Source organism: Colius striatus, chromosome 9 (assembly GCF_028858725.1).
Source record: "Colius striatus isolate bColStr4 chromosome 9, bColStr4.1.hap1, whole genome shotgun sequence".
In the NCBI taxonomy this organism is placed as follows: Eukaryota; Metazoa; Chordata; class Aves; order Coliiformes; family Coliidae; genus Colius; species Colius striatus.
The window spans coordinates 20503580-20517174 of record NC_084767.1 but is presented as its reverse complement, the minus strand read 5'-3'; the positions used below and the strand labels follow the sequence as shown (position 1 = coordinate 20517174).

The 13595-nt window shown below is 49.1% G+C and overlaps 1 protein-coding gene across 2 annotated transcripts in view; it reads left to right on the top strand.

Annotated features, from left to right (window-relative positions):
* DPYSL3 (dihydropyrimidinase like 3) overlaps positions 1-13595 on the top strand; it is a 38388-nt gene that overhangs the window by 21609 nt on the left and 3184 nt on the right. For both annotated transcript variants that reach the window (XM_062002187.1, XM_062002188.1), the window contains exons 2-9: positions 270-358; positions 2739-2923; positions 3957-4121; positions 4352-4413; positions 4754-4834; positions 6993-7061; positions 9502-9622; positions 11108-11264. In XM_062002187.1, coding sequence (XP_061858171.1) covers positions 270-358; positions 2739-2923; positions 3957-4121; positions 4352-4413; positions 4754-4834; positions 6993-7061; positions 9502-9622; positions 11108-11264 — 929 coding nt within the window. The remainder of the gene's footprint in view (positions 1-269; positions 359-2738; positions 2924-3956; positions 4122-4351; positions 4414-4753; positions 4835-6992; positions 7062-9501; positions 9623-11107; positions 11265-13595) is intronic.

Below are 13595 nucleotides of genomic sequence, written 5' to 3'. Positions count from 1 at the left end.
TATTTGTTGTGTCCCCTGGTGCCTCTCATTTGCACTTGTTCTGCCTCAGTGATATTTCTGGCATGGCAGCACCTGTTATGTTCAGAAACAGGCCTACAAGCATGATTTTTTCAATCCTTGCTCTTATCTTGTTTTGAGTGTTGGGGTGAGCAGTTGGTGCACCTACTGTTGGTGCAGCAGGAGAGCACCCATGAAGGGCACTGCACTGGCTGCTGAATAGTGTGCGTGTGTTACTGCTACTGACAATGACCGTGTTCTTCCCTTAACAGAGCGATCGTCTCCTTATTAAAGGAGGGAGAATAGTCAACGATGACCAGTCATTCTATGCTGACATTTACATGGAGGATGGCCTCATAAAGTAAGTGTGGACTTACTATATTATATTATCTCCATCTCCCCTGAAATCGACTTCAGGTTGGATGATTACTGGCTTTTTGTGGATGTAGGCTCTACCCAACTTGCACTACAACTTGATAGTCCACTTGTTAGAGGCTCAATTCTCTGTAGGGTGTGTGGGCACGTATATCAGGCAATCATATATGTGCTCACATGCACTGCAGAGAGCGGACTGATATGTTTACATGGTAACTCCGGTATCTAAACTGCAGTTGGACTTGTGATGTCATGACACAGCATCCGTTGTATAACAAAGCTGTATCTAATTGCAACAGGAGCAAGATTTATATTTTACTTTGTTTTGCCCTGTATTAACAGTATGAACATGAACGACTCTACACAAGATCCCATTTGTTAGGACTAACAAGGATAGTGCTGTTCTGCAGGTCATCTGCGTCCTTGAGATCTTCAGGAATTGCAAGCAAAAACCTCTGAGTCCCCACAGCTTTCTCATGTGTTCAGTAAAAAAACTCCATTGTTTAAAGGCTACAGGTCAAACGTGGCAAATCTGTCATGTTGAGACCAGCCTCAAGCTGGGTGGATTGAAAGAACCATTATAGTTTATAGCAGGGAGACACCAAAAGGCATCGCTTGCTCTATGGTAAGAGGAAAATATCCAGCCTTCCCAGGATGGTATATTTTAAAAAAATCCAGCAATAAAAAAATACTTCAGGAAACAGGACTGTATTTTTATGGGACTGTTTTTATGGTGACAGACAACAGCATTTGTGATTGACTAGTACTTGTACTCAGGCAAGGATCAGAGCCAGCTTCAGGTCTTGCTGTGTCACAGACTTTCTGGGTATCCTTAGGCAAATCACTTAGCCTTACCTGCAGCCTGGAAGTCTCAAAATTTCATTGCCTTGCAAGTGAAATGCTCTCACAAGTGTAAGAGTGCAGTGAGCAGTTTAAATCCTTTGGTGACGGATTCATCTCAATAAAAGTGGTGGAAAGTGCTGCTGATTTATTGGTGTGAGGTTGCTGGAGCGAGCAGTTCTGTTCACAAAACTTTTGTTATTCTAAGAAAAAAAACCTGCAGAGTGACTAAGGTTGAATGAGATGGGAAAACTGAGTTTGCTACTCCTTGATGTGCCAAGGAAATCAGATGTTTCCCACTAAACCAACTTGTCTTTTATCATGATTTGTTAGAGAAGACTTGAGGAAGGCTTGATGAAAATAGGATTTCTGAAAGAAGAGATTTGAAGGCTGAGTGCTAGGCTGAATGCTACATATGGACAGATAAAGGGATTGAGGGGGCGGGGGGCTGAGTGAAGGGAGTTCTGAGGTTCAGGTGACCCAGCCTGCAGGAGAACTGACTGTCTAGGGAGGAGGCTGTCATGTGCTAGAACAGTACAAACTCCAGAGGACTGTAACGGTGGTTTAGGTTATGAGTAGATGTATACCGAAACTTCTAAATTCTTTCCAGTTCTTCTGTTTTCAGAAGATATTTTTAGGTACTTGGGATTTTAGCGGCCTTCACTTAGAGCATGGCCCTGCTGATAGCAAAGATGTCATTCAGGGGCATGAAGGAGATAATGTGATAGGGGAGGCCCTGGGAAGGGGAGAACTCAATTTGTGCACCTTGGGAAGAGAATGGTCCCAGTGGCACAAGCCCAGCTGGGTTGTGCGCTTTGTGAGCTCCTCCCCAGCTCTGTGGAGAAAGGCTTCCCTTTACCCTCAGGACTTTGTGCTGTGAGCAGCATTACAAGTCCATGATGAGCCCTGAGCTGGCCTAACAGCTGTGGCATTACAGTGGGAAATCATCTTTCTCTGTAAGTAAGCCTCAGACTTGAGCCTTACTTAAGGTGGGCAGAAGGATGAGGGAGAGCAGAGATTACGGATGCAGCTTACTGGAAGCAGGGCTGGTGTTGGGGTTTGTGAGCATGCACCCTGGATGAACAGGTAGGACTGCTATGCTGGAAACACTTGCAGGACCCTAAATGGTGAGTTTGTGGGGTATGAAGTGTCCTGAGCAGCTTCTCACTATACGCTGTAGAGGTCCACACGCCCATCAAACAGTGCTCTCCAGCTATCCCAACCCAGTGCCTATCCCAGACAGCAAGTGCTGTCATAGACACCACTAGAGCAATTGGACACATGGCAGCCACCCCTGGGCTCTGCAAATCATAGCAAGCCAGACAACACTGCATTTTTCTGCAGAGTGGGGTGGTTTCACTCCACTGGCTCCTGCAAGCCGAGGTCTGGGAGTAGGAAAGAGTGGGGCATTTCTGCTGGCGGGGGTGGAGGGTGACCTGGCTGCTCCTTAGTTGAACTGTTTGTCAATTATACCGTGGCTGGTTTTCCTTTATGTGTGGCTCACTATCTTGGTGTGATCTCATCAGGCAAATTGGAGACAATCTGATTGTCCCTGGAGGGGTCAAAACCATAGAAGCCAATGGGAAGATGGTGATCCCTGGAGGAATTGATGTCCACACTCGCCTGCAGATGCCATACAAGGGGATGACAGCTGTGGATGATTTCTTCCAAGGAACGAAAGCGGCCCTGGCAGGTGGAACCACGATGATCAGTGAGTGCAGCAGGCAGATCCTGTACCTGTACCAGCACCTATCACTCTTGGAACATCACCCAGTTGTTTGTTTTTCTCTTTGCTTTTCTCAGTCTTCTTTGTTTTAAGTGTGCTCATCTTTCCTGTGATATCTGTCAATGCAGTCTAGAGAGTGAGTATTGGGGTAAATCTTTGGGATCCTTATAAATAATGAAGAGGGAGGACAGGAGATTTCAATAGGACCCCTTGCTTTTGCAAATCCCATATTCTTCATTGCTTCACTGTCTGCAGCCACTCGTGCTTCCAGGACCCTTGAAAGGGAAAAATAGCATAACTTTTTCTCTGTTAAATAAAAATAGGGCAGCATGATGCTCAGATGACTCTGGGCAGATAAACAGAGCAACGTCCTGGCATCCCACACTGCTTGGAAATAAACAGTGCTAACAAAAAAGGAAAGGGAATTTTGAGGTCCTTCCCTGGAGAAGGCCATTGTTATGCACTGGTTTGAGGTCCAGGTTTTACTGCTGTGCAGTGGTCACAGCTGTATACACTGCAGAGTTTCTTGGGATGCAGGATCAACTGTTGATCCTTCCAGTAAAGGGCTGGGTTTCTTTTCCTAGCCCTCTGGTTCTTCTTCCCCCTCAGCCAAAAAAATAAATTGTGTAAAATGAACTGTGGCAGGGCATGTGGATTACACGGTGGGCAATAAAATGTGCATTAGTATTGCAGTGTGGGAGGAGACTGTTAATGGGGTGGAAGTGGGGTTGAGGAAGGACAAGGCCCTTTAGCTTTCAGCAAGTTTCTCAGCACATGCCTGTAAAAGCCCCTGGTCCCATGCCAAAGGCCATTATGCAAAGCCTCTGTGTGCTTTCCTGCTGATAAATGCACTTGGAGGAACCCACTTCACAGGGGTGAGGGGGACCTCTCTGTAGCTGCCTCTACTGAGGAGATGTGCCTGGGATGGCAGAGATGCCTGTCAGCATGCAGGACTGAGGTGGAGTGGCTCGTGTGGGGAGCCCTTGCCCACCTCTTGCCCGCCTCTGTGCCTCTGCAGTGGACCACGTGGTGCCAGACCCCGAGTCCAGCCTGGTGGAGGCTGTGGATCGGTGGCGGGAGTGGGCTGACGGGAAGGCCTGCTGCGACTACGCGCTGCACGTGGACATCCCGCGCTGGAGCGACCGCGTCCGCCAGGAGCTGCACACCATGGTCCAAGAGAAAGGTTTGCTGCCTGCCGCTGCCTGCACCTGGGCCTCGGTCAGCCGAGCCCCTTGGCCAGGGAGAGTGAGGGCTGACGCGCTGCCCTCAGTCCCTGCTGGGATCCCGAGTGGGAGTTTTACCCTGCAGATGAACTGTCAGGGAAGGCAACCTAGAGTAGGTAGCCTGAACAGGACTGTCTACCTAGGAGGGACAGCCCCAGGCTCACCCCTCTCTTCTCTGTTCTGCCCCTAGGAGTTAACTCCTTCATGGTGTACATGGCCTATAAGGATTTGTACCAGATGTCAAACACTGAGGTGAGACCCCCTTCACTGCCTTGGTTCTGTTGATGGTGGGGCAGGGTGGGATGGGGCAGCCGTGTTTGGTGCAGGGAGGCCATGGCAGCAGGCAGCTCGCTGCCCTTGCTGCCTTGCAAGAGCTGCTACTGGGCTGCAGATACAGTGTGCTGGCTACGCGCTGTCTGAGCTGCAGAGCTCTGGCTTGGAGATCACAGCCGCGGGCATGGCCAGAGCTGGTCCTGTGTGCCCACACCAGGCCCTACCACTGTCAGGGCTTGTGGCTGAAGGCCAGTGCCTGGGCACAGGCCCGGGCAGTCCATCTGCTCTGTAATAATTTCTTTTCTTGTCTCTGTTTTAGCTATATGAGATATTCAGCTGCCTGGCAGAGCTGGGTGCCATAGCTCAAGTTCATGCTGAAAATGGGGATATAATTGCACAGGTAACTAACTGCTTTTCTGGTGTGCAGGGACTGAAAAGCTACCCCAGGCTGATTCAGTGTGGGGCATTAGCAAAATGGCTGTAAAGCTGCGTGAACACCTTTTGCAAGGTCATCTTTTTACTGCTCAGCAGCAATATCAAATTTACCAAGATTTTCTGCTGTGAATATGTGACGCGTAAGTGAATCGAAAGTAGTGAATTAGCAATTATCTAAATGGAGGATAGTGGGCCATCAAGCACAGTGTGTTCACTCCCAGCGCAACTCTTTCTCAGAGTAGAAAGGCAGAGACCTTTGCCTTGCACGTAATCAGCTAAGAGAGATAAAGTGTATTGAAAAGTGCTGTGACAGGAGAGGAATTTTCTGCCTGCTATAAGCAAGCAGCCAGATAATGGAGCTGGATTTGCAAGGGAATTGTTATGAGGCATGTGGTTTGGTGTTCACGTGAGTAGTCTGTATTGGCCCCCACTATGTTGTAACTGATGCTACATTAAAGTCCAAATGTTCTGATTTTCATTAAGACAGAGAAGACGTGCTCAGTTATGCTTTGCAACTACTTGTTTTTTCCCGTCTCTCTTATTCTTGGGAGTTGAAAGAGTGTGAGCTAAGAGGTCACCCTTTGAACATCCTTTCAGACTACAAGAATCTTTTTTCCTTTTGACTTTAGAGCTGCAGTGCACAATTGCATGACTCCTTCACGTGAAAACAAATAGTCATCATAGGAATTGTATTGGCTAGAGTTTATGTCTACTTCAGCACCACCTTAACCACAAAATGTCCCAAAACTATTAGCTGGTAGCATTTCACAGCCCTGGGAATTGCTCCTTTCTGTCAGGACTGATAGAAGCATCACAGGCTGGTGAGGGACTCAGCATGTCGTTGGCAGAGAGACGTGATGCTTGTGGTCATCTGATGGTGGTTCTCAGGAACAAGGCAGAGAATTTGTCCTCTTCATTTGCCATTTCAATCCATTTTACTTTCAGTGTTCTTGGTGACTCTGTGTTTCTTAAGAGTTTGGTCAACATAGGAGAGGACATTGCAGGGGAAAAGATGTGATCCATGGCCTCAACAGAAATAGGATGTGAGCGGAGCTCCAGACTTCAGACTTTGATGTGCTGTAGGTGGTGGAGGGAGCTTCGTGGAGGGTGAAGAGCAAGGTGAAGAGTATTTTCCAGTCCTTACTTGGAACTTTCACTGTGGCAGAAGTGTCAGAGGAGGTAACATGCTGCAGTTACCTACTGTGCAGCCTCATCATTTGATACGCTCTTCCAACATCTGTGAACACGTCTGTTGTTGTTGCTGGAGTTACACAGTCCCAGTACAGATTGGTAGCATTGTTTAATGCCCATAATATGCTCAGTACTCTAAAAGACATGAGTGCATAGAACTACTTGCTTATAGACTTACTGTTACTGCTGTTTTGCATCCACTTCACACCCTATGTCACCTCTGGGAGAAACATTGCCAGTTGTGCAACTGCATGTGGTTTCTGCAAGTCAAGGGCAGACCTCTGTCAAAGGGAGATGTTTGAAATGAGGCAATGTGAGAGAAATCTGTAGGGTACAGACAGGAGATAGACAGGCCAGTGTATGTGGTGCACACACACATGGTTCTTACTATTAACAGCAAAATACTTGGGAGAATATTAATACAGGAACCAACACTCCACACCACCAGCTTCTATAGAAATTGATAGAGGACAGGATTTGGCACCTGCTGATTTCCATAGGATTAAATATCAGCACTGGGGACCTAGAAGTAACCTTAGCAGGTTTTAGTGATTATTTTCTCAATCTCAATAGTTTCTACTCAGGACTATTTGCTTTTTGGAAGGGGAGCCAGGGCCTTTGAAAGGGACTGTAAACATCAAGTGCTGTACATGGAGCTGAGGAGTTTTGTACCATTTTTTCCTCTACACTATGTTTATTTCATCAAATAGATTTTACTTGGTGTTTGCTGTCCCTCCAAGCTCTCTTGTTTTCTCATCCTCTCTCTCTCAAACCCCTTGAGAGGTGTGCCTCTCACTGACCACAGCGGTCCCACAGGACACAGGGGTAGTGTCTGTCCCAAGGGAAGAACTCAGCACAGGAAGGATCTGCTTTTCTGTGTTGCTGATATTTTCACAGTCTTGTAACATCATTCTGTCCTTTTGATATCTTAGGAACAAACCAGGATGTTGGAGATGGGAATAACAGGCCCTGAGGGCCATGTGCTGAGTAGACCTGAGGAGGTAAGATGCAAAGGACAGTACCAGCCTTGCAGCACTGAAGAGCTTTCTCCACAAGTCACAGTAGGGCTTAGCATATGTTTTAGGGCTAAATAGGCATGGTATGTGTGTATATGAATCTATGGGTATCCGTTTATACAGGCAATATTGTCATCAACAGCTCAGGAAAGGGTGAGGCAAGTGTTCGTGAACAATATTCTTTAGTCTTGCTTGACAGGTCTTCAGAGTCTTCCAGAGATTAACCAATCATCAATAAAAAGATCTGTCTGTCTGTGTGTAGCAGCATTTGGGCTGATTTGAAGGCATTTGTCTTGTATAGATGACTCCACAGGTGAGGGGCCTGAGAAGAGTTGAATGGTGAGTTTTGATTCCTCTGAAAATTCTCCACTTCTGCCTGAGTGCAGACAGATTCCAGCCTTTTTCTGCTTAATCTCTGCTTAGGGTCTAAAGTGTGTTTCAAAATCAGATGGACAAAGCCATTGGTAGAACGAGTGGGAGGGAAGGAGAAGGGGAATTCCCTGGTTACAAATCATTGTCAAGACACTAATTAGATTATTTCTAATTTTAGCTCACAGGCTATTTTTCCATTTGGTCCATTAATCTGAATCAAGTCTTGTTTACATAGATTTTATTGAGATAGCTCTCTGCTGAGGGGCGCTTTTAACTTTCCACAGGCTATGAAAGAAGAAAACAATAGGAATTTAGTACAATAGCAAAGCCAAGCAGGACAGAACAGATTCTGGTTTGTATGTCAGGGTCTGCTGGAAATAAAATCAGTTGTCCTAAATTAGAAGTGTAAGAAGTTGACTGTATTATGTCTGGTAACAACATATACAGCCTAGTGTTATTACACAGTGCTTATTCCCTTCGAAGCATTTTCCTGTACAGGGAAGAAACTCAACGTCAAATATAGTAGAGTCCCTCAGTGTGTAAACTGCACATTATTTTTATGACTCTAGACCCATTGCCACTAGTTGGCAAGCTAACCCACAATTACAGGATGCTGTGGTGTGCCAGGATTTGAGAAATGCCCTGTTATCACAAGACAACACTGCAGTTCTCATCCAAAGCTGGTAAAACTTTGTCAAGTGTTTGATCTTGAAACACCATTAAAGCATAAGGCAACTGAATACCATCTGGTTGGCCAAATCCAGATCTCATTGCCTTTGAAAATAGTGTGTCTCTTCCAGAACATCCTCAACCTGGGAAAATATTAGGTAGACAAAGCCTGCAGGTTGATGGTGAAACATTAGGAGGGTCATCCTTAGCTCCACGTCTGCTCTGTCCCAGAGAGACTTCAGTCCAGGCTGAAGACAAGCACTTCTGTCAGGTGATGGTAGTGCTTTGGTAGTGCAGGATGATGCTACTCCAGATCATGACCTGCTTTGAAGGGTCTTAAATTATGGCTCTGCTCCTGAGCACACGTTAAGCCCTGTCAAATACTGAGGTCTGTAAGCGTGTACTGATTAACATGTTGTCTTGTTTAAATTCCTGTTTAAAGAGTCTTTAAGCATAGAGAAAAATATCTTTTCACTGTGCAGTAAATAGACCTGCAGAAGCACAAGAGGTGTATGGCTGCATGTGTACCTGGGTGCAGTGGTCTGCTGCTTCTGCTACTGGGAGAGTTAAGCTCACACAGCCAGCTCCTGGCCCGCAGGCAGTTCCTGCGTTCTCTGTAGCTGGCAGCCCTAGTCTTCCCTGGGAGCTAGCTCATTGGTACATTGTCTTTTTAAGGCTTCTGTTTTGAACTTTCTCATGCCGAAGCTTGAAGCCAAACTGTAGAGCAAACACTTGGAGAACCTCTGGGGTTGAGCTCAGGCTAAGCACGGGCTGATGTAATAATCCAAAGATATCCCTCATGATGGAAATCCACCCTCCACTGACAGCAGGAGAGTGAAACATGGGGTGGTGTCAGCAGGCTGGAATGAGCAGCAGCTGCATTGCTGAACAGCCAGACCCTGATGCAGACAGCCTGGCAGCGTGCAGCTCCTTGCACCCCACCATGGGCAGGGTGACGTTTGGCTGAGCCTGCAGTGAGTGGGTCAGACCTTTTCCTTGTCTGGCATCAGCCTGTGAGCCATGCTGTCCTGACAGCATGGCTCACAGGCACAGGCAGTAGGCCCTGGACTTCTCTAACCGTCAGGAGAACTGGAACCAGGCAGTGGAAAAAACAGCAGATGCAGCTTTGTGCTGGCCCGAGCATAGTCTGGGCAGCACTGCCCTGCTGAGCATCATGTGGCTGTAGCCTATGGGTTGGGCTGGGCCCAAGGGATAGTGAAGCTTCCCCCCTTAAGTCTCCCTGATGAATCTGCCTCCCAGGCAGCCAAGGGTAGGAATGAGGGCACAGGGTGTCTGCAGCAATCCATAGTGTGCTGGGGAGAGCAGGGGCTCTTCCCTGCCCGCCCACCGCTCCTCTGCAGCCACATTCTGTTCTCTCTTCCAGCTGGAAGCAGAAGCTGTCTTCCGGGCCATCACTATTGCCAGCCAAACCAACTGTCCCCTCTATGTGACTAAAGTGATGAGCAAAAGCGCTGCTGACCTCATCTCGCAAGCCAGAAAAAAGGGTGAGTGATAGCTGCTGCTGCAGACTCCTTGCTGCTGGGATCCTGGGTAGCTGGACTAAGGGGTTGCCGTGTCCTCCTGGTTGTTTTACCAGGACCACCACTGTGCCTCAAGTACAGTCCAGTGCTTCTCCTGCTAGGAAGCATTTAAGTTCAGGGATTCACCTGAGTTATGGAGGGTGTGGGGTCGCTGCACCAAACCACATAGAGCCACCTCCTGTTGTCACATCACGATTGATGAAGCACTGCTGAAAGCACTGCTGAAAGGGGCAGTGCTTTAAACACCAAAGTCTGTGGCGGTGAAGTGCGATAAGGAGACTTGTCTGATTCATGTGCAAGTGGTGTGAGCTGCTGCATATAGCTGTGGCCTCCTTTTGAAATGCTGCCCCCTCAGGAGTGCCTGGTTGCCTTTTCAGGTGGTTGAGGACTCCATTTGTCACAAATGGTGGAGCAGGATTTCCTCCCACACACATGTGCGTGTCCATAGCCATGTTCAGTGAGCCTCTATAAAAAGGGGGAGTCAGGAAATGTACAAAATGCATTTGTAGAGAGAGTCTTGGTGGTGCTGGTAACAGTGGGACATAACAAGAAGTATCTCCCAGAAGTGCTCACCCAGGCTGCAGAGTGTGTTTGGATAGAATACTACAATTTCTCAGTCCCCATCATAGCTTATCAACGTGTCAGGCCCTGCTCTGCAAAAAGCACTTGGTCACCAGCTGCTGCCCTCTCCCCTGGCACCAGAAGGCAAATGAGGAACAGGAGAGAGGGATGAGCCTGCCAGCTCTTTGTGGCACATAGCAAATATTTACAAAGGATAAGGAAGGAAGAATGCACAGAAGATGACGAAGGACATCGTGAGAGACTTAGTCATCAGCCTGGCGTGGGTTCAGTCAGGCTGCATTGTGGTCTGCCTACCCTGTGGTGGGCTGTCACTTCTCACCAAATTGCCTGACCCCTGCCAGATGTGCCTCTGCTGCTGGTCAGCTCTGCAACGTGGCTGTGACTCTTGGGCTGAAAGTCAGCAGGATGAAACACCTCTGGCTAATGGGGACACTGTTCCTTGCAGGAGGGGGCAGGAGGGAGCGGGGATCCCACTTCCCAGGAGCGTGACTGGGGCAGGGCAGGTCGGGAAGCAGCCATCTGCCAGAGCTGGAGGCCAGGTTGCCAGCATTGTTCATGGCTGTGGTGTCTTCTGGGCAACAACACAGTTCTGAGGCCACTCCCTCCCACGGTGTGTTCTCTGCTGTGCCAGTGGGATCTCCGTCCCTGAGCGGGGCCAGTGATGGCAGGCAGACCTCACCCTGACACTGATGTGGGCCTTGCTGTCCCTCCTGCCTGCACCAGCACCTGAGGTCCAAGCAGGCAACATGGGACAGCTCAAAGTGGGTAAGGGTGTCCTCTGGGCACAGCAGGCTGTTGGTAGTTCTGTGAAACAGGGAGTGTCTCCAGCCTCTACCAAAGTGGCCTCCTTTCTGTCCCCCCTTCCAGGCAACGTGGTGTTTGGGGAGCCGATTACAGCCAGTCTCGGCACTGACGGGACGCACTACTGGAGCAAGAACTGGGCCAAGGCTGCGGCATTTGTGGTTTCTCCGCCCCTGAGCCCAGATCCAACAACTCCTGACTACATCAACTCCCTGCTGGCCAGGTGAGTGACAGCTCTGCTGGGCAGTGCTGCTAGTGGGAAGAAACAGACTCTGGCCTCGGATAGGAAAGCAGGACATTAGGGAGTACCCAGGCAGTGTCCAACCTGAACAACTTTATTGTAGGTGTTTAGTGAGCTGACTGATGAAATGGCCCCAGCTCAGAGCTGTGGTGGCTTATGCCTCAAGGTAGAGGAAGAACAGGGAAGGCACCATAAAGCTTAGCATCAGTAATGAAAAAAATACCAGGGCAAGTACTCATGAAGCATTTTAAATGTCCTGAAGAAGGCAAAGAAATGAGGACCAGCTAAAAGACTTGTCAACAGAAGCCTTCACTAAGGCGGAGAAGCCCTTCTGTGGGTGTCAGGTGGGGAATGGCTGCCCAGGGTGGTGACAGGCCTCACAGGCTGGCAGGGGCCCACAAGTCAAACACAAAGCAGATATATTCTCATGCTGCACAGGTGAGCAGTAGCACAGGCTGCAGAGTGCATGAGGTCTTTAAGGGCAGCTCACATACATCTGATGGGAATGGTGTGATATTTTTCACTCTGAAGGCAAGGGGATGGGGAAAGGATTTGTTGAAAATAGAGAGAAAACAATGGAAGCACTTCAGCAATTTGCTTTGACCTTTCACAGTTACACTCCATCCTCTCACTGGCAAGGCACACACAGCAGCTGGGGACACAGAGCTCATTGCTGGCCCTGTCCACAAGCCTCGTATGAACTGCACACCCCACTCCCCCTGTGTTTGCCTTTGTATGTGCCAGCTCGTCTATGTTAGCCAGGAGATGAATGACACAGAGGTGGTTGTAAATGGAAATGACCTTTGAAGTAATGCTGGAAACTTTTCTGACTAGATGAGCAAAGCATGACTGGTCAGTGAGAGGTTTTGGCAGAGGGGCACATTAGGACAGACTCAGGCTGTGCCAGAGTTGAGATGCCATGGCTGGCCTAAGAGAGGTGCCAGTGTATTTGGTGTCTGAATATGCCACTCACACTGGATTTTGCTGTGGTCAAGGCACAAGTGATACCTCTGCTCAATCTGAACGTATGAAATAGGTGCAGGTCTTAGGGACTGGTAGGGAAAAGTGAACTTAGCTCCTGAACTGGCTTTCTAATCCTTCCACTTCAAATTTACCGCAGCCCTCAAAGGAGAGACAAGTGCACTTCTGGGTCCTTGCAGCCCACTGGAACCTTTCCTGCACTGTTTTCTGTGAGGCTTCAGCAGGAGGAGAGGGTGCAAGGCTCCAGCTGGGCTGGATTGCTTGTTTTCCTCCGTCAGGACAAATCTGGTAGAGATTAGGAAGCGTGTTGTGTTCTCAGCCTGGGCCTCTGGCTGGACAGTCAGTCAGACATATGGCAGAAATTATCAGAGGAAGATGGAGATTACCAGTGGATTAGGGCTGATTCCCAGCCCCAGGCAGAGCCATTGTGTCCACACCATCCCGGGTTCAGGTGCAGCCAGTCTAGGAGCCAGGTGCTGGAAGCCACTTTCCTCAGGCAGGGAGTGCAGAGAGCTGGCTTGCCTTGCTCTGCTTCCTTTCACCTGGCAGCGAGGACTTTCTACCTGCCTCCTGTCCAGTGCTTGCTGAGGACCCAGCAGCAACCAGCTGACTTCCAGGGAGCCACAGGCAGCTCCTTACTCTGCCTTGTCCATTGGCAGCTCACCAACTCTGCTGCAGATGACTCAGCAGGAGCAGGATGGGTCAGGGCATCTCATCCAACTGATGACGCCGTCTGTGCAGAGGGGTCTGGATAACAGCAGCGCACAGCAGCTGCTGTAGAGCACTGCAGGGAAGCTTTTCTGGGTCTCCTGGAGAAAGCTGTTTCTGGGAAGTCGTAACTCTTCATCCAACTGTCAAATTTACAAACATTTGCTTCTGTAGCAGCGATGTGGCAGATATGCTGTGGCTTGGGCTGAAGGCTGTAGCGTGGGCCCACCAGCACTCGGTAACACACCTCAGCTCCTGCTACAGCTGCTGCAGTTCATGCTGTGAGAGTCTATGCAAGGCTGAGAGGAGCCTTTAGTGACTCCTGCCAGGCAAAACATCTCAACTGGCCTCAGGTGCTCTCCTCACTGGGAAGGGCTGGCAGTGTCAGAAGTGGGCAGCCCACAGTGTCAGCGCCCCCGTGAGCCCACTCCTGTGGCCATGTTCCCTCTCCCAGAGCTAGGCTGGTGTCTGCCTGCAGCAGCCTTCCCCTGGGGCAATGTTTGCTCCTCAGAGTGCAGGAGCTGGCATTACTCAACAAAAGGTCTGACTGGAGGGATAGTCCTCAGGTGGAGAGGCCTCTTCCTCCCCATGTGGCAGAAGGGCTGCTCTCCTGAGCAGACCACA